This window comes from Phacochoerus africanus, chromosome 3 (genome assembly GCF_016906955.1).
Source record: "Phacochoerus africanus isolate WHEZ1 chromosome 3, ROS_Pafr_v1, whole genome shotgun sequence".
Lineage (NCBI taxonomy): Eukaryota > Metazoa > Chordata > Mammalia > Artiodactyla > Suidae > Phacochoerus > Phacochoerus africanus.
In genome coordinates, this window is record NC_062546.1 from 94,759,811 (window position 1) to 94,779,996 (window position 20,186).

General features: G+C 53.6%; 1 protein-coding gene across 1 annotated transcript in view; it reads right to left on the bottom strand.

Moving 5' to 3' along the window:
- Positions 1–6,221: 6,221 nt before the first annotated feature.
- Positions 6,222–20,186, bottom strand: part of GLI2 (GLI family zinc finger 2) — a 264,303-nt gene continuing 250,338 nt past the window's right edge. Inside the window, exons 10-14 of the mRNA XM_047772176.1 lie at positions 18,582–18,731; positions 13,992–14,156; positions 12,442–12,720; positions 10,597–10,933; positions 6,222–9,272 (exon numbers count right to left, since the gene is read on the bottom strand). Coding sequence (XP_047628132.1) covers positions 6,853–9,272; positions 10,597–10,933; positions 12,442–12,720; positions 13,992–14,156; positions 18,582–18,731 — 3,351 coding nt within the window. The 3' untranslated portion in view covers positions 6,222–6,852. The remainder of the gene's footprint in view (positions 9,273–10,596; positions 10,934–12,441; positions 12,721–13,991; positions 14,157–18,581; positions 18,732–20,186) is intronic.

Below are 20,186 nucleotides of genomic sequence, written 5' to 3' on the forward strand. Positions count from 1 at the left end.
GCAATGCCGAATCTTTAACCCACTGAGGGAGGCCAGGGATCCAACCTGCATCCTCATGGAGACTGTGTTAAGTTCTTAACCCCCTGAGCCACAAGGGGAACTCCCAATTTCACGGCTTTTAAAGTCTGAAAGCCACTAAACTAGATGACCAAGGTAGCCAATGTCCATGGCACTCTGGACTCACATGTTCTCCACAAAATGAGATTTGTGGACACAAAATTAAAGGACATCTCTAAGTGTTGCAGGCTACTGGCAACTCACAGGACTTGGGTAGGCTGTTAGGTAGACTGGCAAATATTTAAGGACCGGCTCTCTGGGGTTGAAGGCAGGAAGCTCTGATTGGTCGTATGCGCTGATTTCCACGGGGTAAATTCTCCCAACATGGAACGTGTCAAGTTACCAGTGTGAACTTTCTGAATAGAGTTGGGAAGTAATGTACATAATAGGTTCAGGAACTGGCTTTGGCATATCACTGGTTACAGGGCAGCAGTTAATGGCCCTGCCATCTTCATTCTGGGGATTTTTTTCTTTTTTGGCCGCCCCACAGTATATGGAGTTCCTGGGCCAGGGGTCAGATCTGAGCTGCAGTTTTGACTTATTACTACTATGCCACAGCTGAGGCAATGTGGGATTCTTGAACCCATTGTGCTGGGCCAGGGATCAAACCTGCATTCTGGTGCTCCAGGGATGCTGTCAATCATGTTGCACCATAGCGGGAACACCCCTTTCTGGATTTAGAGTCAACTAAGATCCAGACTCAGGAGAGAGATGGAGACAGCAATTCGGTCTGATAGTGATCAAAGCTGATCCAGTGGGGTAGGTTGAATTATTGTCCAGCTTCCTGCCTCTCGAGGAAGCGTGCATTTCCTCTTCCATTGATTTGGGGCTCAGTCACATGGCTTGCCTGCTGGCCCAAGCCCAGGTCTTCAGGGGCCTCCCATATTTTCACTTGTGCTTTTGAACTTGCACCATCACATGAGATGTCAAAGCAGTGCTGCGGGTCCAGGGGAGGAGAGCAGAGGCAACCTCCTCAGCTGACTCGCAGATTCCTGAGCATAGTGTTTTGTGCTTCAGGACCTGTGTGGTTTTTATTAAGTAGCATTACTGGGGCTTCTACAGAAACTGGTACCTAGAATGGGAAGTGGCTGTAACTTGTTCTAAAACACAGGGCCTAGCTTTGGGACTAGGCAGTGAGGATATTTAGAGGAGGTTGGAAAAATTGCAAGGAAAATGGTGACCTGTACGATGTCGTGAAGAAATATTTGGGAAAATGATGACCTATGGTCATCTGGGAAGGAGAAAATGTTCCTGTGACTCTGTGGAATCTGGCAGGCTGGTTTCCAGGCAGAATGTTGTAAACACAAGGCTCTTTGAGCTGTAAGTGATAAGGTACCGCAGTAAGAGATGAGTTCAGAAAGGATCCAGCCAGTGTGAAGCAGAATTTAGAACATGAAATGATGCCTCATCCGTATACCAGTGGCCATCTCTCTAGGCACTCAAAGATCTTCAAGTTAATCCAGTCTCTAGAATACACCATGAGGGAAGATCATAGAAGAAAGAGAATGTGCATATATTTATATATATGCAAGTGACCCAGTTTGATATATATATATATATATACACATATATATACACACACACACAAACATATATATGTGTGTATGTCACATACATATATATGTGTGTGTGTGTGTGTGTGTGTGTGTATATATATATAAATAACTGGGTCATTTTGCTATGCTGCAGAAATTGGCACAACAGTATAAATCAACTGTACTTTAATAAAAAGTTTGAAAATTAAAAAAAAAAAAAGATCTTCAGGTTAAGCTTTGGCCTCGAGGACAGAGACCAAGTCCAAGGCAGTTCCCTTGAAACAGAGTAATGACGGAGTCTGAGATGTGCCCTTGAGGGTAATGCCCTTTGTCTTAGGTCCTTGAAAGGGAGCAGGTGACTCTGGAACACCCCTTCCGTGACAACAGGGTGCCCAGACATAGGCTGATGTGGGGAGGAGCAGTGATCACATGCAGAGAGAGGCCTGTCGCTGAAAGGATTGTGGGTGTGGCTTTGGCACAAAGAGTGGACTGGATTCAAATAGGTAGAAAACCCACCATGCTGGAGGGAGTTGAGGGGGCCAATGCATTGTAAGCTTGGAGTACAGAGGACAGACTCATAAGGACCTCAGGCAGGAAGAAGCTGAAAAGTTACTGTGCTGCCCGAGGAGACAGTCTCCAATGCCCTCTTTTAGAAGCTGACAGGTTGATGGAAAACAAAGAACGTGCCAGTGTGGGTAGCACAGCAGCCGAGCAGGGGAGATTGATGAGCTGCTCAAGGAACATTCCACACCAGGCCAGGGCCACTGGCAACATCTGCCCAGCAGGACTCTGGAGGCCATGGACCAGTGGCTCTGATGGGAGTGGTGGTTATGGCGATTGCAGCCCTGCTCTGCTTTGTGCGCAGGGCATGTGTATATGCTGGGGGACAGAGAACTACTATTTTTCTTTTTAGGGCCGCACCCATGGCATGTGGAAGTACCCAGGCTAGGGGTCGAATTGGACCTGCAGGTGTCAGCCTATACCACAGCCACAGCAACGCCAGGTCCAAGCCGTGTCTGTGATCTACACCGCAGCTCATGGCAATGCCTGATCCTTAACTCACTGAACAAAGCCAGGGATCAAAGCCGCATCCTCATGGATACTAGTTGAGTCTTAACCCAGTGAGCCACAACAGGAACTCCGATAACTTCTATATTTAGTTCATGAGTCTCTGGGTCAAGAAGAGCCACATCCAGCACAGATGTAGATCCTAGACTCTGAGCCTGATGATGGATTGGATAGACTTTTGGGGGATGGGGGTGTCACTCCTCCTGTCACTGATGATGGGTTTGTCCACGTGACTTGCTTTTCCTAGAATGAGGGGAAAACTGATGGTTCTAAGCAGAGGCTTGAGAAAGACTTGAGGTTTTCTGCTTGCCCTCTTGTGCTCCTGCAATCATCGCAAGAAGGCAATGCCCAGGCCAGCGTCTAGGTCCCCTGGGAGATGGGAGTCATGGGCAGCACATCCCAGCTGCCCCAGCCAAGCTGACTGGAATGCTGCTTCCAGCCCATCTACTGGGCTGCCCAGTTCAGTCCAACCTGGCTCGGCCCTCTCACTGGACTCCAGTGAAACAGACGCTGTTAACTGGCACTGGGGCTTCGCGGGTGGCAATGGAGCAGGGTCAAGGCCATGAATTGACCCAGAGCACATGGCTAAGTTGAATAGCCTGGATTCTCGATACTATGGCTCATCCGGCCTCAGGCAGCACTGACCAAACTCCTGGCCTCCCCATGCCCCCAAAGCAGGGCGGAGCTGCTTCCGGAGACTTAGCAGATGGAGCAAGGAGGTTTGAGGCCCGAGGATGGGCTTTGAGAGAAGCAGAGGCTTGCTCCGTTCCTCCTCTCTGCAATCAGCTAGGAGATTGCCCCTGAGAGAGGAACTCCCGGGGGGCGGGGGTGGGAGGGTGGCGCTGGGATTTGGCTCTTGTCTGGAAGATTCGGCCAGAACGTGGCCATTCCCCTAACACACAGAGAACTCTGGGACACCCTCAGAAAGGAAACCTGCTGCATTTCCCTCAGATTTCCTACGCATCCTACCAGAAATGGCTTCTCCGTCCCCTGGGTGACACCCCACAGAACAAGTTTTGAGCTGAGTGCCCTCCACTCGGCTTTGGCCTCCTAATTCCTTGATCTGGGTGCCAAGGTGTTTCTCACAGAGCAGAGGGAGTTCAGGGGAGTAGGGTCCAGAGGCCTGGCATACTTGGCCTCACAGAAGGTGCCTTGAAACCTGGTCCCGGCCCTTCCGTCCCCATTGTCTCATCCCAGCTTCAGAATCCATCCCTGGCCTTATGCCTCCTCACTGGTCCCCCACCTGGACCCCCACAGCTCACAGTAGTAGCCTCATCACCATCAGAGGCAGCCTCCTGGCTCTCCAGACTCACACCCTCCCCGGGCATCTGTCAGGGCCACCTACAAAAGCATGGCATCTCTGCCTGTGGCAGCTCCACACAGGCCCCTGTGCCCAAGGCCACCTGCTGGGTATCAGGGCCTCCACCTGCCTGCCCTGACTTCCCTTTGACCCCAGAGCCTGGAGGGGTTTCTGTCTTCTTCCCCCACCCCCACACTCAACATGCTCAGTAGACGGCCCATCAGAGCATCAGAGAGGGGGTTCTGACATGAGAAGGGCTCTGGGCAAGACAGGACCACTTAACCCAAACCAGCTTAGATTTTTTTTTTGGTCTTTTTTGCCTTATTTAGGGCCCCTCCCGCAGCATATGGAGATTCCCAGGCTAGGGGTCTAATCGGAGCTGTAGCTGCCGGCCTACACCAGAGCCACAGCAACTCGGGATCCAAGCCACGTGTGCAACCTACACTACAGCTCACGGCAACACCGGATCCTTAACCCACTGAGCAAGGCCAGTAATCGAACCCACAACCTCATGGTTCCTAGTTGGATTCGTTGACCACTGTGCCACGCACGATGGGAACTCCCAGCTTAGATGTTCTGACCAGCTGCCACATAGTGTCTGTACAGCGTCAAACCTGCCCCGCATCCAAGCCCCCAACAACAAACAGCCAGTAAATGTCTTAGCATTAAACTTTTCCAGGCGAAGGTGGGATAGTCAATTTTGACGCTGCTGAGAAAGAAATACAGCCTACTTTCCGTTCAAATGTGCCAAATTTACAGCCTAGGTTTTCATTAACTACTGTCAAGGAAGAGGCAGGCTGACAAAATAAATTATGCAAAAATTACTTTTTTTTTAATGTACAAAAAGACTTATTTACAAGTTGAGCATGTCATCTCAATTCATAGCATGTAGAAAAAGCTAAAAATGTTTCAGAGATATAAATCTGACTGGATGATTTGCCTACAGTATTTTCAGGGAGGAAGTCCTCTGTACAGACTATATACAGGCCAGGAATGGCCGGCCACCTCTCAGCTCAGGGAAGGAACACGTACCACAAAGAGACCCTTGCAGGTGTCCCGGGGCTATTATTTGAAGTGGGCCTTGTCTTTTGGACCCTAATGAAGTATTTGATGTTCTGGGATGGAGAGGCCCAGATGAGGTTTGGCTGAAGCCTGTCCCGATGGAAGCCAGGGTCATTTCAGTATCAAGTTCTGAGTGGTGCCATTGCTTTGGGCAAGGCTGCCACAAATTCACCCTGGGAAAGGTGTGGGGTGTTGGCATACGTGTGTGGTGGGGCGGGTACATCAGTTCACCCTACGGTATGCTCAGGAACAATGTCCTCTGATGCCAGGTCCCAATTCCATCTCTGGGTGGGGCTTGGTCACACTGAACAGGAGAATTCAGCGACAGTCCCTTAGAATCCCAAGAATCAACCCCTTGACCTTCCCCCCCTCCCACCTAAAACACCATGCAGGTTGTCTTTCTGTGAAATGAACAGGAGGCCAGAGGGAAGGGAATTCAGAAGATACCAGGACTGCATATTGTAGCCTGGGGCTATGGGTGAGCAGAGAGCAGGGCCCGGAGGAACCTGAGTGGAGGCTGCGATCAAGCCCTCGGGTTCTACATGGTAAAGTAGGTGGACAGTGCACTGGAGAAACAGGGCAGGGTCAATGTGCGACTTCCTTTTCCTGCTGGGAAACCTCCAGGGTGGCCTGAGGCTGGGCCCCTGACCCCCAGTCACTTTAGCCAGGCCCTGTCCCCACCCAGCTCACCTTGGTCCAGCCCTAACCCACAGCAGCTCCAGCAACCCCGAGGTATTTAGAAATGTGTTCTTTTGGGGAAGGGCTACATTCTACATGCAATGAACACTGTAAACACGGTCTGGAGAGGCCAGGGCAGCTTCTGGGCTTGCCCTGAATATTACACTTTTTTCTTTTCTTTTGGGGGGCAATAGGTCCATACTTTATTTAACCATTTACATGTGGACAGTCCACCAGCTGCAAACTCGGCTCTGTGGGGTAGAGATGCCAGCTCTACCAAACCCAGAATCCAGATGTGCTTCTAAAGTATCCAGGTAAAATCTTTTTTTTTTTCTTTTCTTTCTTTTTAGGGCCACACCCACAGCATATGGAAGTTCCCAGGCTAGGGATTGAATTCAAGCTGCAGTTGCCGGCCTATGCCACAGCCACAGCCACAGCAACGCGGGATTGGAGCCATGTCTGTGACCTACACCACAGCTCACAGCAACGCCGGACCCTTAAGCCTGCTGAGTGAGGCCACGGATTGAACCTGAATCTTCATGAATGCTAGTCGGATTCTTAACTTGCTAAGCCGCAACGGGAACGCCAGTCCAAGTAAAATCTTTTTTTTCTCCTCCATGGCAAGGGATGTTAGAGGCCTCAAGAATTAAGCTTCATAGAATTTCAAAAGGCCAGGAATTCCTTTACCTTGCAAGCACCAGAATAAGAAGCTTATCTTCCTGGATTAGAAGACTATCCAATGTGGCTTTCAGATCCAACCCCAAATGTGGCTCCTCTCGCCTCATTCCTCGTGCACTTGGAAAGCCCATGGCCAAGGTAATCCCCCACTTGCCAAATGACAGAGGTGACGAAGCCAGAACAGGGTGGTCCCATAAACACCAAAGGCTGGGAAGCACTGTGTAATGAGTTTTCCATTCCTGCCTTGCCTTTCCCATTGAGACTTTTTTCCAGAGTTCGGAAAAATCATCTAAAAGAAGACCAGACAGGAAGCACGTCAACCTGCCCTTGCAGCATCTGCGGTCTGAACCAGCCACTGGCCAAACTCCCTCAGACCTATTTAATACTTTTGGGGGGAAAATGAAATGGACCAAAGCCACATGCTCTGGGAGGCGATGGTCCCGCTGGGTCTGCTCAGCACCGGGCACTGGGGCCTTAGGTGATCATGTTCAGGAACTTGCTCTCCTCAGCCAGGCTCGTGAGCATGGAGCTCATGTCCCCGACGGCCATGTTGCTGATGCCCGTGGGGATGGAGGGCAGCGTCAGGGAGTTCCGAGGGGTGGTGAGGCGCGAGGAGCTCTGGGAGAGGCTGTGGAGGAGGCCGGGGCTCAGGGCGCCCGAGAGCAAGCTGGAATGATCACCGTCATCCATAATGGCATCGAAATCAATCTGGGGGGCCTCCAGGAGCTGGGAGTCCACTGTGCTAGACACCTGGTTGACCCCGGGCGAGGGCAAGGCCTGGGGCTGCGGTGGCTGGGGCTGCATGGCCTGGCAGCCTGCCTGTCTCTCTAGGCCTCCATTCTGCTCGTACATATGGATCTGGCCGTAATAGTAGAGCATGCTGTGGTCCTGGGCCCCGCCTGTGTCCTGTGCAGGGGGCTGGGGGGGGAGGGACAACATGGTACCTTTGGGCACAGACTCTGCCATCTCCTGGTTGGTTGACAGAGCAGCCATGGCATGGCCAGTCGCCCTGGCATAAGCCAGCTGCTGTCCAGCACGCACCCCACGGTGGCGGCCAGCAGGGCTGGGCTCCGGTGGTGGCCGGGGTTGTACCAAGCCAAAGCTTGATCCAGCCACCCCCATAGTGCCCTGCTGGGGCTCCATGAAGCTGGGCTGGTGGGAAGGCATAAGGCTGGGACCTTGGCGGTAGCCCTCCTGGCTCATGGCGGTTGCCAGGAGATGGCTCTGCTGGGGGTAGCTCTGTGCAGCATGAGTGGGTGGCATCCCAGGCAGGGTGGAATTGGGGATCCCAAGTTCCCTATTGTTGCTGCCCATCATGGTGGGGTCAGGAGCCACCTCCATTTGCTGGGGGAACCCCAGGTGGCCTGGCTTGGCTGCCATGTTGCTGCAAGAGGTGGGGAACTGGTTCAGGGTCCCCCCCATGGTGCTGGGGCTCAGCTGGGGATGGGCTTGGCTGTAGCCGGTGTGGGGGCTCACAGCCACTGTCATGCTGGGACACTGGCCACCTGCCCCTGGCTGCCGCAGTTGGTGCATGTAATTCACCCTGAGCGCTGAGGGGGCCCCACCACAGGGCTGAAGGTGTGGCTGTGAGCTGTCCAGGCCCCCAGGACTTGGCTGCAGGCCTTGCGGACTGTACCCTGGGTACTGGCTGAAGGCCGGCTTCTGCTGCACAACAGCCAGGTTACCCTGGGGGAAGGGAGGAGGCTTCATCTGGCTGGCCAAGGCGTCCACGGTGCCGGAGCTCACCTCGTTCCACTGCACAGGCATGCTGTTCTTGTTCAGGCTGGAGGGGGCCCCGTAGCCTAGCTGGCAGCTTCCCAGCGCAGGGGCGGAGGGGCCCACGTTGGAGTCTGCGGCCGCTATCCTGCGCTGGCTGGGCAGCCCTGGGCTGGGCAGTTTGGGGTTCTCAGGGAAGCAGGTGCTTTCCGGGGCGTACACTTGCGGGGTGCTCTCCTCTAGAGTGCCACCTGCACGCGCCTTGATGTACTGCACCACGTCATCGGGAAGCACGAGGTCGTCCTCTGGCAGCCCAAGACTGATCTCCGGGCCCGCGCTGTCTGCCGCTGCCGCTACGGCCTCCATCACCAGGTCTTCGCTGATGCTCGGCGGCCGGGGCGAGTAGGCACCGCGGGCCAGGCCGCCGTCGGCGCTCGCGTGGCCCTGCAGGCGGAGGCCTCGCCCCTGGGTGCACGTTGGCGGCAGCGCAGCCGGGGCCATGTTGTGGGCACTGTGGAAGCGCTGGACCCGCGGGGGTGCCAAGGCGTCAGGCCGCCTCCCGGGATCACTGGCCCGCCGCAGCCCACCGCCTGGGCCCTCATGGGGGAAGGTGGGCGCCACTCCCGTCGGGCCATAGTGTGGCCCGTCGCTGCCGCGCCGCAGCCCCACCCCAACTGGGCGCGGGCAGGCGGCGGGCGGCGCGCGCTCTGGAGCATCCAGCAGCGCCAGCCTGGCCCGCAGGCTCGCGCGCTCCAGGCCGGGCAGCGGCGTCGGGGGTGGCCCACCAGTGGCTGCCGCGTATTTGGCCCGCAGGCTGTACTGCTGGGCGGGGGTGAGCTGGAGCAGCCCTGGGCCACCAGCACCGCCGCACTGGCTGGCCTCGCTGGAGCGCCGCGACGCATCGGTGGAGATGGGGTCGTAGGAGTCTGCAGAACTGGCAGGGTTCGCGCGGCCAGGGCCCAGGGGTGAGGCGTCACTGGAGCGGCGGCTGGAGAAGTAGGGGGAGCTGCCGGAAGAGCGGCGGCTCACGGTGTAGGCCGAGCTGACCGTGCTGGTGGAGCTGTCGCGGCGCTCCTGCAGGTGGCTCAGTACAGTCACCTCGCTGGCGGACAGCTCTGACAGTCGCGGGTTGGGCAGCAGCCCCACCGGCCCGCCGCTGAAGTTTTCCAGCATGGAGCCTGCAGGAGGGGAGAGGAGTCAGCACAGGGCGGCAGGGGACAGGGAGAAGGAGCTCTGCCTGGAGGACCTCAAGGAGTCTGCCCTGCCTTGAGCTGTGGCCTGGCAAGTGGCAGGCCCCCAGCCAATGCTTTTTTAACAAAAGAAGGGAAGGAAGGGATAGTAAGGGAGCAAATGGTGGCCTTACTGCCAGGGTGGCCTGCAGAAGCCAGAAGCCCTCATCCCAGTCTTAGCTCCCACTGCCTGGCTGACTGCATTTTCATTCTGTCCCATCCTGTTTCTCTGGCTGTGGATGGACGTGCCTCTCCAGAGCACTGGGTTAATGAGAAGAGCCAGGAGCGCCTGGGGCATATCTTCCCTCACCCTCACCCTCCATGGATGGGTGCTGCCAGCTGGGCTCCCATAAGCCTGAGTTTATAGTTTATACAGGCTGTTTATAGGGAGTGTCCTGAGATCCAGGGCCACGGAAGGGAGGAGAGACACCTCAGGCCCACTGCTGGCCTCCGCTCATCTCACGGGGAGGTCCGGACCTTGATCGGCCTCTACAGCAGTCCCTGGAGCAACAAATCCTCCGTCAAGGGAGAGTGGGGGTGGTGCCTCTCAGCCTCCACTCCTCAATAACCCAGTCCTGCAGTCCACACTGGGCCTTCAGTCCCTGGTGGGCAGCCCAGAGGCTCAATGCCCCAGTGCACCTGGTGCCTGCTACACTGCCTGGCAGAGTCGGTACTCAGGCAACAGTTGGTGAAGACGTTTTCCATCTGAAAGCCTGGCCAACACCTCCTGAGGCTGAGCCTCCTCCACCAGGAACACCTCCCTGCTTGCCTCCACCAGGAACACCTTTCTGCTTGCCTCCTCCAGGAAGACCTCCCTGCTTCTCCCCAGCTACTGTACTTTCTCCCTCTGTACAGCACTACCCCGAGCTCTGTCCTGGGTGTTACTTGGCTCCTCCGGCATCTGGGGACATGGCCGTCTAAGCAGAGTGATCAGGACCAGGAACGTATGACTCTCCCACCAGGGCCTCTGCCTCAGTGTCCATCATGAACAAATGAATGATTCATGAGGAAGAGGAGGAGGAGGATATGAGCTGGGTTTGCCTGTTTTTAGGGCTTATATGGATGCAGGATGAAAGAGCGTGGGCTTTGGAGCCACTCAGGCCTGGGCTAAGTCTCAGCACTGCCCTTGCACCTTAGTGTTCTTATCTGTGCAACAAGCTCATAAGATCCATCCTATCATGGGCACCCAGTGAGAGGGTGCATGGTGTGTCTGTACCTCACTGTGCACCCCTGGGCTCTCTCCCGTCTCAATAGGCACTGGGACCCCACTCACCACTTCCCGGGAGGGGAGGCAGCTTGGAGTTCCGGGTGTGTGGAGCTGGCCCGGCCCATGAGCAGGAATCCTTGAGCGACTTGAGCTTCTCCTTCTTGAGCTGCTCGAACCGGTGCATGGCGGTCATGTGTTTGCGCAGCTGCAGGCCACCGGCAGAGGGGGTGGCCAGGGCGGAGGCATCGGCCCCTGGTGGTGTGTCGTCCAGAGCAGTCAGGTCTGCCAGGCTCCCAGGCCCTGTCCCCGGCATCTCCACGCCACTGTCATTGTTGGGGGCACTGCCCAGGGGTGAGGGCTCACTGCTGCAGGAAGATTGGGCCCCGGGGCTGGACTGACACAGCTGTGAGAGGGCGTGGTGAGAAAGCACAGAATCAGATGGTGTGGGAACCACCTGCTCAGTACCCACGCCGCCCAATCTCTCGCACATCCAGGGGGAGGGAAAGAAGCTGCTGTGTGAGCTGCTCTCAAGGCATCACCTCTCTGAACCTTGGATTCCTTGACAATAGGCTAGGCCTGAAATTCCTCCTGGACAGAGCTAGCAGGCGGATGGAGACACCCCGCCTCCCACCCCATGCAAGTAGATGGCACCGGTCAATGTCAGGCATCCACCCCCCACCCTCCCCCGGCTGTGCTCTAAGCTCTCCCAGCTGGCGTCTGGGCCGGAGCCCTGCCTGTGGAGCTTTCAGTGTGGGGACACTCATGGACACCTTGAAGCCTGTGCCCTACAGAGGATGCCACAGCTGTGTGAAGGTGACATAAAAGAAGGGACATCAGCCTCCCAACTGCCGTGACAGGTTGCTTGAGGAAGCAAGGAACGGGCTGGAGGTGGGTTGTAGAAAGGGAAGCAGAGACCTCAGAGCGGGAGCTGCTGGATACAGCCCTTGTCCCTGGCCAGAATGGCCACCCCAAACCAGCCCTCCCTCTGGATCAGGGGGCCATGGCCGGGAGTTCATGGCACACGTGTCCAGCCAGAACACCGCCATGACCTGGGATCTGAGACCAAATGAAGCTGTGTTGCAGCATCTTTGGCTCATTGCTAGCCCAAATGCTCCCACATTCCAGACCTTTCCAGGGAAGCTGCAATGCACCCTTCTACCCGTGGCACTGCTCACATCCCTGACCTTGGCACTCCAGACCTTCTGTAGGTTGGTCCTTCCCTCTTCTGCAACCCAGAGTCACATCTCTGCTCTGTCCTGTCCCTCCTGCAGGCTCGGGTCCTGCCACTTCCTCTTGCACCCATGACCTTGACTTTTGCTGCTGGCCTTGGCCTGTTCCCCTGGCCCCACCTATAGCCTGCCATCTGCCTACCCCAGCCTGCCTTTCCCGGGCTGGAGAGGAGCCTGGACAAGCCCCCCAGCCCCCCTCGCTCACACCAGCCCGCCCGCAGCCCCTCCCGGCTCCTCTGCTCACCTCAGTACCGTCTATCCTTAGGGGAGGTACAGTCAGGAGAAAGGTGGAGACAAAGAACAGGTGGTTAGAAACAAAAGGAGGGCAGGCCAGAGGGACAAGGACGCAGAAACAGGACAGGGGGGCAGGTGGCAGCTGTGGTGCCCAGATTCTGGTTGGAAAGGCAGACACCAGGAGCCACCCGCCCCTGCAGACCGACACGCCAGGGCGGGCATCTCATCACCCACAGCTGGCCCCACAGAATGGGACCTGGCACCAGAGAGGTTCTGTGGGGATCCAAGGTGGGGAAGGGAGGGAAGTCAAGCTGCAGAAGAGGAGTGACCTCATCATGCCCCAGGGGGACCCTGGGGGCAGACAACAGCTTCAGTTGGGGGTCTGGGCCCCCGCCACTGGGCTTGGTCTCCTGGGGGCGGGCAGGGCGTGGCCCGCAGCTCTACTTACCCCGGAGCTCTCCGTCTTGATGGCTTTGACATGCAGGCAGTCCTCCACAGCCTGGCTGGTGCTGCTGGCCTCGGTGCTGTCCTCGGAGCCCCGGCCGGGCTCGGCGCCAGCCTCGCTGTCCCCGTTCTCCCTGAGCAGGGGCGCGCGGAGGTGCACGTCATTGCGCTGCTTCTTGGTGACGTGAGCATCTGGGCCATGGACCGTTTTCACGTGTTTCCGGAGTGAGCTGGGGTCCGTGTATCGCTTGGTACAGCCTGGGATCTTGCAGATGTAGGGTTTCTGGGAAGAGACGAGGCCTACGTTACGTCTGGGAATGCTCCCCGGCTCCTGGAGGTGCGTCCTTCAGCAGAGCTGATGGCAGCCTCAGAAGGCACCCCACCCACCTATAGCCAGTAACCCCTGGATGGGGCCATGCCAGCCCTGGTCTGCAGAAGCCTGGCCCTGACGGTCTCACTGTCCACTTCTTCCTGTAGGTAAGGTTAAGGGAACCCCCACCACAGGCTTGAGGGCATGGATCAGAGAGTGTGGCGGGAGGGGACACAGAGTGCCTGGTGACATCAGCATCTGATCCGGTGCTGGGCTTGGCGATATCAATAGCGAGGGCATTACCTTGTTATTCATCTGTGAGAGCACCAACACCCTGACCTCTCTTATGGGGAAAGACAGGTTCAGAGAGGCAGAGACACTGGCTAGAAGTCTCTCAGGAATGGCATGAAAATCCAGGTTCCTGAGCCTCCATCCTGAGCTGACACACACTCCCTCGCAATCCGCATATGGACATATTTCCCCAATCTACCTACATACATGCAGACACACGTGTATGCACATGTCAACACACAAACACACACACACACACTTGTGCAGGTACATAAACACACACGTGTACACAAACTTACACATACAATCCATGCACCCACACATAATACATACACCCACATCCACACATTGACACATGCACATACACACTTGCAAACACACATACCCACATGTACACACACACACACACATACACACACACACACCCCTCTCTTGTCTTTAGACACTTGAAGGGGTTCAGACACCTTTGGGAATTCCTCTTCTTACAAGCATCATTGCAAGACTCTTTGGGGTCCCAAGTGTATCTAGGCTTTTCGAAACATTCTTTCCTGAGCCGACTTCAGTGACAGTCGCTGAGTGGCTGCATGGGGACAGCAGATCCCACGGGCTGCCCCCTAACTTCCTCCCTGGACTCTCAGCCCTGCCTGGGGCTCTGGCTACCCGGGGAGGCTGCTCTGTGCCCCATGGTGGGGGCTGAAGGACATGGCAGGCCCAGGCAGCACTGGCAGCTGGAGTGTGTCACCAGCAGCTGCCAGGCTGTGGGGACAGGGGCTGCGGCTGCATGCTGAGCTGGAACAACAGGTCAGTGTGTGTGTGTGGGGCGGGGGGCGGCCCCTGCATCTGGGCACCAGATGGCCTACAGGTGTGGAGAGGCCGTGGGGTGAGGGGGACGCATTTACACCCAGGTCTGTGGGACCTCCCCCCGTAGTCCTGGGGCCCATCCTACTGGGTACCTCGTTTGAGTGGGTGCGGTTCTGATGCTTGGCGCGGTCCGAGGCGTTGGAGAAGGCCTTGTTGCAGCCCTCGTGCTCACACACGTATGGCTTCTCTCCTGTGTGGGACCGCAGGTGCGTCTTCAGGTTCTCCAGGCGAGAGTAGGCCTTGGAACAGCCCTCGAACTGGGGAGAGGCGGCTTCCGTCAGTCAGGGCGCCCCAGGACGCCAGTCCGGGAGTCTGACCTCTGACGGCCCTCGGCCTCCTCCCCACCTCTATGGTCTGCTCTAGCCCCTCTGTCATGCGCCCAGATGCACGGATCTTAACGATGACATTTGTCTTTCTTCCTGATTATAAAAATGACACATGGCCAATTCTTGAAAACTTGGAAAGGACTGAAAAGGGCAACAAGGAAAATGAAACCTCTGACTGCCCAGGGACAGCCACCACCACCATCCAGGCAAGTCGTACCCTTGGGACTTCTCAGTTCATCCCTGAACATTTTATTTTATTTTATTTTATGCCATGTCCGCAGCATGCAGAACTTCCCTGGCCAGGGATTGAACCCACACCACAGCAGCCTCCTGAGCCATAACAGTGATAGCACTGGACCCGTAACCTGCTGACCCACCAGGGAACTCCCAACTGTGCATTTCTAAAACGCAAATTGGGAACATCTCAAGGATTCAATTACTTATTCTGCTTGTTGAAATCAACAGCACACTGTAAGATTTTTCATATGTGATTAAAAACTCTTTGTTGATTTTTTAAAAATTTTTAAAATCTTTTAAAAATGATTTTTATTTTTTTCCAATTATAGCTGGTTTACAACAGTGTTCTGTCAATTTTCTACTGTACATCAAGGTGACCCAGTCACACATACATGTATATTCTTTTTCCTCACATTATCATGCTCCATCATAAGTGACTAGATATAGTTCCCAGTGCTATACAGCAGGAGCTCATTGCTAAAAACTCTTTGTAAATATTATTTTAAACTGTTTCCCTAGGCCACTCCCTGATTAGAGCTGTTCTATGCATTGAAATGGGTTGAACATAAAATCCAGTGTCCCCCGACTCTTTGAGCAGGCAGGCCACCCTCACCCTCTCTCCTTTCAGGTCCTTGACCCCCTACGTTCTTCCTGGAGAGGGGCCTTTGCACACACTGTCCCCTCTGACTGGAACCTTTTCCCCGCCCCCACCCCACCCACCCTGGCCTTGACCTGGCCCACTCCCTCTCAATCTTTGGGTCATCTCCTCTGACAGCAATTCTCTGATTTTTAAAATTATAATACTACTCTTTTCCCTTAATATTCCCTAATACGGTTTATAGTTATCTTAATCATTTTATTATCTGGCCTTCCCATCAGATACAACTTCCTGAGAGCAGGTACCTTCTAGGTCCTGTTCATTCCTGTGTTCCTAGGACTTAGTGCCTGATGAAAAGAAACATTTTTGGCACTCAAGGAACATTTGAGGAAAAGAGGAAAAGAGGGAGCCAGAAAGAGGGCAGGGAGGGAAGAAGGGAGGAAGGAAGGATCATTGTAAGAGATACCTATTCCAGTGATATCAAAATTGCATCCAGGGGAGCTGTGAAAATCGCCCCCAGAATGACACACAAACCCCAGCAGGAACTGTGGCATTCCTTACATTTTCCCCTGATTCCCAGTCAGTCTGACTGAGCATACTTGGCTCCAAGGCCTTTTTTTTTTTGTCTTTTTAGGGCCGCACCTGCAGCATATAGAAGTTCCCAGGCTAGGGGTTGAATCGGAGCTGTAGTTGCCGGCCTACACCACAGCCACAGTGTGAGAATTAACATGTCTTTTCTATCAAAGGAAATCTTGGTTACTCCATTTTGCTCCGGTTTCAGCTGAGATGCCTTCCTGTGACCCCCTCCTCTTTCCTTCTTCTCCCAGCCACAGTTTGTTTCAAATTAGCCGAGAAGAATGTGCACCCTGACCTGACCAATGGGAGGGGGACAGGTATACCACCTGTGTCAGGGATCAATAGGGAGGGTCTTTTCTTCTTCGTGCGTGCTTTTTGAGCACCCGTGCCCTTCTGCAGAAGTAAAGAGCCTTGTTGAGATCTCCCCGTGTTCATGTGTCTCATTTTCTGACACTGACGATCCGAGCAATTCTCCAACAACAGTAACGCCAGATCTGAGCTGCATCAGTAACCCACACTGCAGCTTCCGGCCACACGGGATCCTTAACTCACTGAGCGAGGCCAGGGATGGAACCCATATCCTCACGGACATCATGTCAGGTTCTTAACCCGCTGAGCCACAATGGGAACTCCTCTAATGCCTTTTATCTATTTCTACAGCTCACAGTTCATGTCAGAGGGCTGTGGGCTGCTGCCACTCAGGCTGTTAAGAAAATAAGTTGCTGCAAAGGACCCAGAAGAGCCAAAACAATCTCACAAAAGGAGGGCAGATTTGGAGGACTGAAGCTTCCCAATTTCAAAACTTAACGACAAAACTACAGTAATCAAGATTGTGCATAAGACAGACATGGTGATCGATGAGAACAGGGAGTTCAGAAATAAACTCAGATGTTTAGGGTCAACCTGTGTTCAAGGAGGGTGCCAAGACCACTTGATGGGGAAAGAACAGCCTCTCCAACAAATGGGATTGGGATAACGGCATAACAACATGCAAAAGGATGAAGTTGGACTCTTAATTCACACCATATATAAAAACTACTCAAAATGGATTAAAGCCCTAAATGGAAGGGCCACATTATTAAAAATACATATATATATTTATATTTATATAAATAAAACTATATATCTATAAACTGTAAACCTCACAGAAGAAAACACAGGGATAAACTTGAGACCTTGGTTTAGGCAATGGTTTCTTATATATGACACCAAAAGCACAAGCAATGAAAACACCTGACTTTGCGAAAATTAAAAACTTCTATGCTTCTCAGGAAATTATGAAAAAAGTCAAAAGAAAGCCTACAGAATGGGAGACAAAAATTTGCAAATCAGATATCCGATCAGGGTCTAATAAAACTTCCACATTCAACAATCAAAAGACCAATAACAAGCAAAGTACTGGAGTAGAACTGTCTCCAAAGGAGATACACAAATAGCCAATAGCATATGAAAGGATGCTCAACATCATCTGTTACTAGGGAAATGCTAATCAAAACCATAATGAGATGCAGCTTCACACTCACAGAGATGACTAGGTAATCAAAAGGCAGGTAACGACACCTGCTGACAAGGGTGTGACAAAATTAGAAACTTCCACCCTTGGAAATGTAAGGCGGTGCAGCCTTTTTGGAAAACAGTCTGGCAGGTCCTCAAAAAGTTAAAAATAGAGTTACTATATGGCCCAGCAATTCTACCCTTAGGTACATACAGATGAGAACTGAAAACACAGCCGGACAAAAACTTGCACATGAATAGTCATAGCAGCATTGCTCATAACATCCAGCAAGAGGAAACAATGCACATAGCCACCCATTGATGAATGGATAGAGAGAAGGCGATCCTTCCAAAGTGGAATATTACTTAGCCATGACAAGAAAAGAAGTACTCATACGTGCTACAACATGGATGAACCTAGAAAACGTCCTACATGAAGGAAGGTGTGACAAAAGGCTGCACATGGTGTGACTCCATTTTTATGAACTGTCCAGAAAGAGGCAAATAGATAGAGACAGGAAGCGGATTAGTGGTGGCCAGTGGATGTCAGGGAGGGGAGAATGGGGAGTGATTGGCTATCAGGTTTCTTTTGGGGTGATGAAGATGTTCTGGAATTAGCTAGTGGTGAAGGCTGCATGCACAACTTTGTGAATATGCTCAAAAGCACTACACATTTTGTCATACATTTTTTTTCAAAAGGGTGAGCTTTATGACCGTGAATTTTATCTCAAAAAAAACCAAAAAACAAAAAAAACCAGCCTTGCCAACAAAGGTAGTGTTTTTCATGGAATCCTAGACACTACCGGTTTGAAGACAGACTGATTTCAGAGACACTGCAATGAGAACAAAAAGTGTCTCAGAATCCATGAACTACAGTAACTGACAAAGAGGAGTTCCCAAAGGCCTCTGCGACAGCCCCATTAGTGCATCACAGGACTGCTTCCCCTTTGAAAGAGGGAGCAACTCCTGCATGTTTAAAAACATGGTTCTACCAAATAGTCACAAATCCTGCAGACTCCACAAGGGAGATTGTCTAAAAGGGCTTATCTTTGTGCTGTTTTTTTTTTTTTTTTTCCCACTTACAAAAGTGACTTTTAACCCATCACTGCTCAACCTGTGAATCGCCAACAAATTCTTCTACGTGCAGGGGACATACTGCAGGGAACAACCAAGTCAGGCCCCCTGCCTGGGGTCACCAGCGGAGGCGGGGTGAGGCTGTGCTTTGGGGCTCTTGGTCACGCAGACACAACTGCAGAGACCCCAGCCCAGCCCCATGGCAGGGAGAGGAAGCAGGAGGTCTAGGGCAGCAGAGACGAGAGGCCCCCAGCACCCAAGACAGGGCGGGAGCAGAGAGGACGCCCCCTTGGTAAGACCTGTCCCAAAGGTCCTCCCCCCATGGTCATACATCCCATACGACCCATGTCACCCGGCCCTGTGGCAAAGCCCCTCACCGTGCACTTGTGGGGCTTCTCGCCTGTGTGTCTGCGCATGTGCACCACCAGCATGTACTGCGCCTTGAAGGGCTTCTGCTCCCGCGTGCAGGCCTGCCAGCGGCACACGAACTCCTTCTTCTCCCCGTGGATGTGCTCGTTGTTGATGTGCTGCCGGGAACAAGCCCAGGAGAGGCGTGAGCCCCACCCGCTCTGTGCAGACCACCCACCGCACGGCCCCGCTTCCATGTGCCCGCCAATGTTTTAAGCTGAGAACGGTCACTTATTTCGGTTGTGTCTCCCAATTAGTCATCCAGGGGACCATGCGTGATGGTCAAAGCCATCCCACTCACCCCCACCTGGACTCTAAGCTCTGGTCTATGGGGAACTGGTGGTTAGAATGATGCATATGGTTAGAATGATCCAGGCTGCAAACAGCAGGCACTCATTAGTTGCAGTGCGGCAGACACGCACATGGTGGGTGCACGAGCAGCCTCTCCAGAGCTTGTCCCTGTCGCTCCAGAAATTTTTTCTGTTCGCACTCACAGTGCCGGAGTTCTCAGGCTAGGGATCAAACCTGTGCCACAGCACTGACAACCCTGGAGTCAGGACCATTAGGCCTCGAGAGAACTCCCCAGACATTTTTATTTTTAATATTTATTTATTTATTTTTAAAGCTGCATCTGCAGCATATGGAAGTTCCTGGGCTAGGGGTTGAATAGGGGCTGCGGCGTCATAGCCAGGGCAAAAGAGGATCTGAGCAGCATCTTTGACCTATGCTGTAGCATGTGGCAACGCTGGATCCTTAACCCACTGAGTGAGGCCAGGGATCAAATCTGAATCCTCATGGACACTATGTTGGATTTTTAACCCACTGAGCCATGATGGGAACTCCCCTCCTCAGAAATTCTTGCAAGCCGTTTTTATTGTAACAGAGACATAAATGTCTCTCTTTTTGACAGTGACCCATGAGATAATAGCTTTGTCCCCTTCTCAGAAAAGCCCAAATTGTAAAAGGGACCTTCCCAGGATGGGCTGGAGTCTAACTCTGAAGGTGTGCTCTGGGCACTGTGTGACGCTGCCCTGGGGACAGACGGTCCAGGAGAGCAAGGTGGGACAGCCAGACATCCAGCTGGTTCTGCAGCATGGTAGTGGGGGCCCTGCACCCCAGGCAGGAACGGCCATCTCGGGCACAGCTGGGAAGTTTATGGCCAGTAAACCTTCCCTGGACGAGTGGTCCTCACACCCATTCCAGCCAGCACTTCCCTAGGCCAGGAACGTGGGGCCTTCTTTTCTCTTTTTCTCAGCACCTGCACCTATACCTTCTGGCCTCTGCCCCGGGCCCATCATCCGTGTGCCCCCTGGGGTAGTTTCTCCTGTGATGGGGACCCATGGGCCACCATGGTTTTCTGTCATGGGTAACAGAGTGAGCTGCCCTTTCTGATTATTTAACTGAAGGCTGCAGTCCTCACTGGAGCAGGGCTGTTATTTCTTCTGTGCCTGGGATGTGTTGATATGGGAGTGGGGCCTCTAGGATCTTTATGTCCTTGATCTTCTGGGGTTGCCTATTTAACTGGGGAGTAGGAACATGTGGCCTTTGTCACTCACACGGTAGGGTGACAAAGT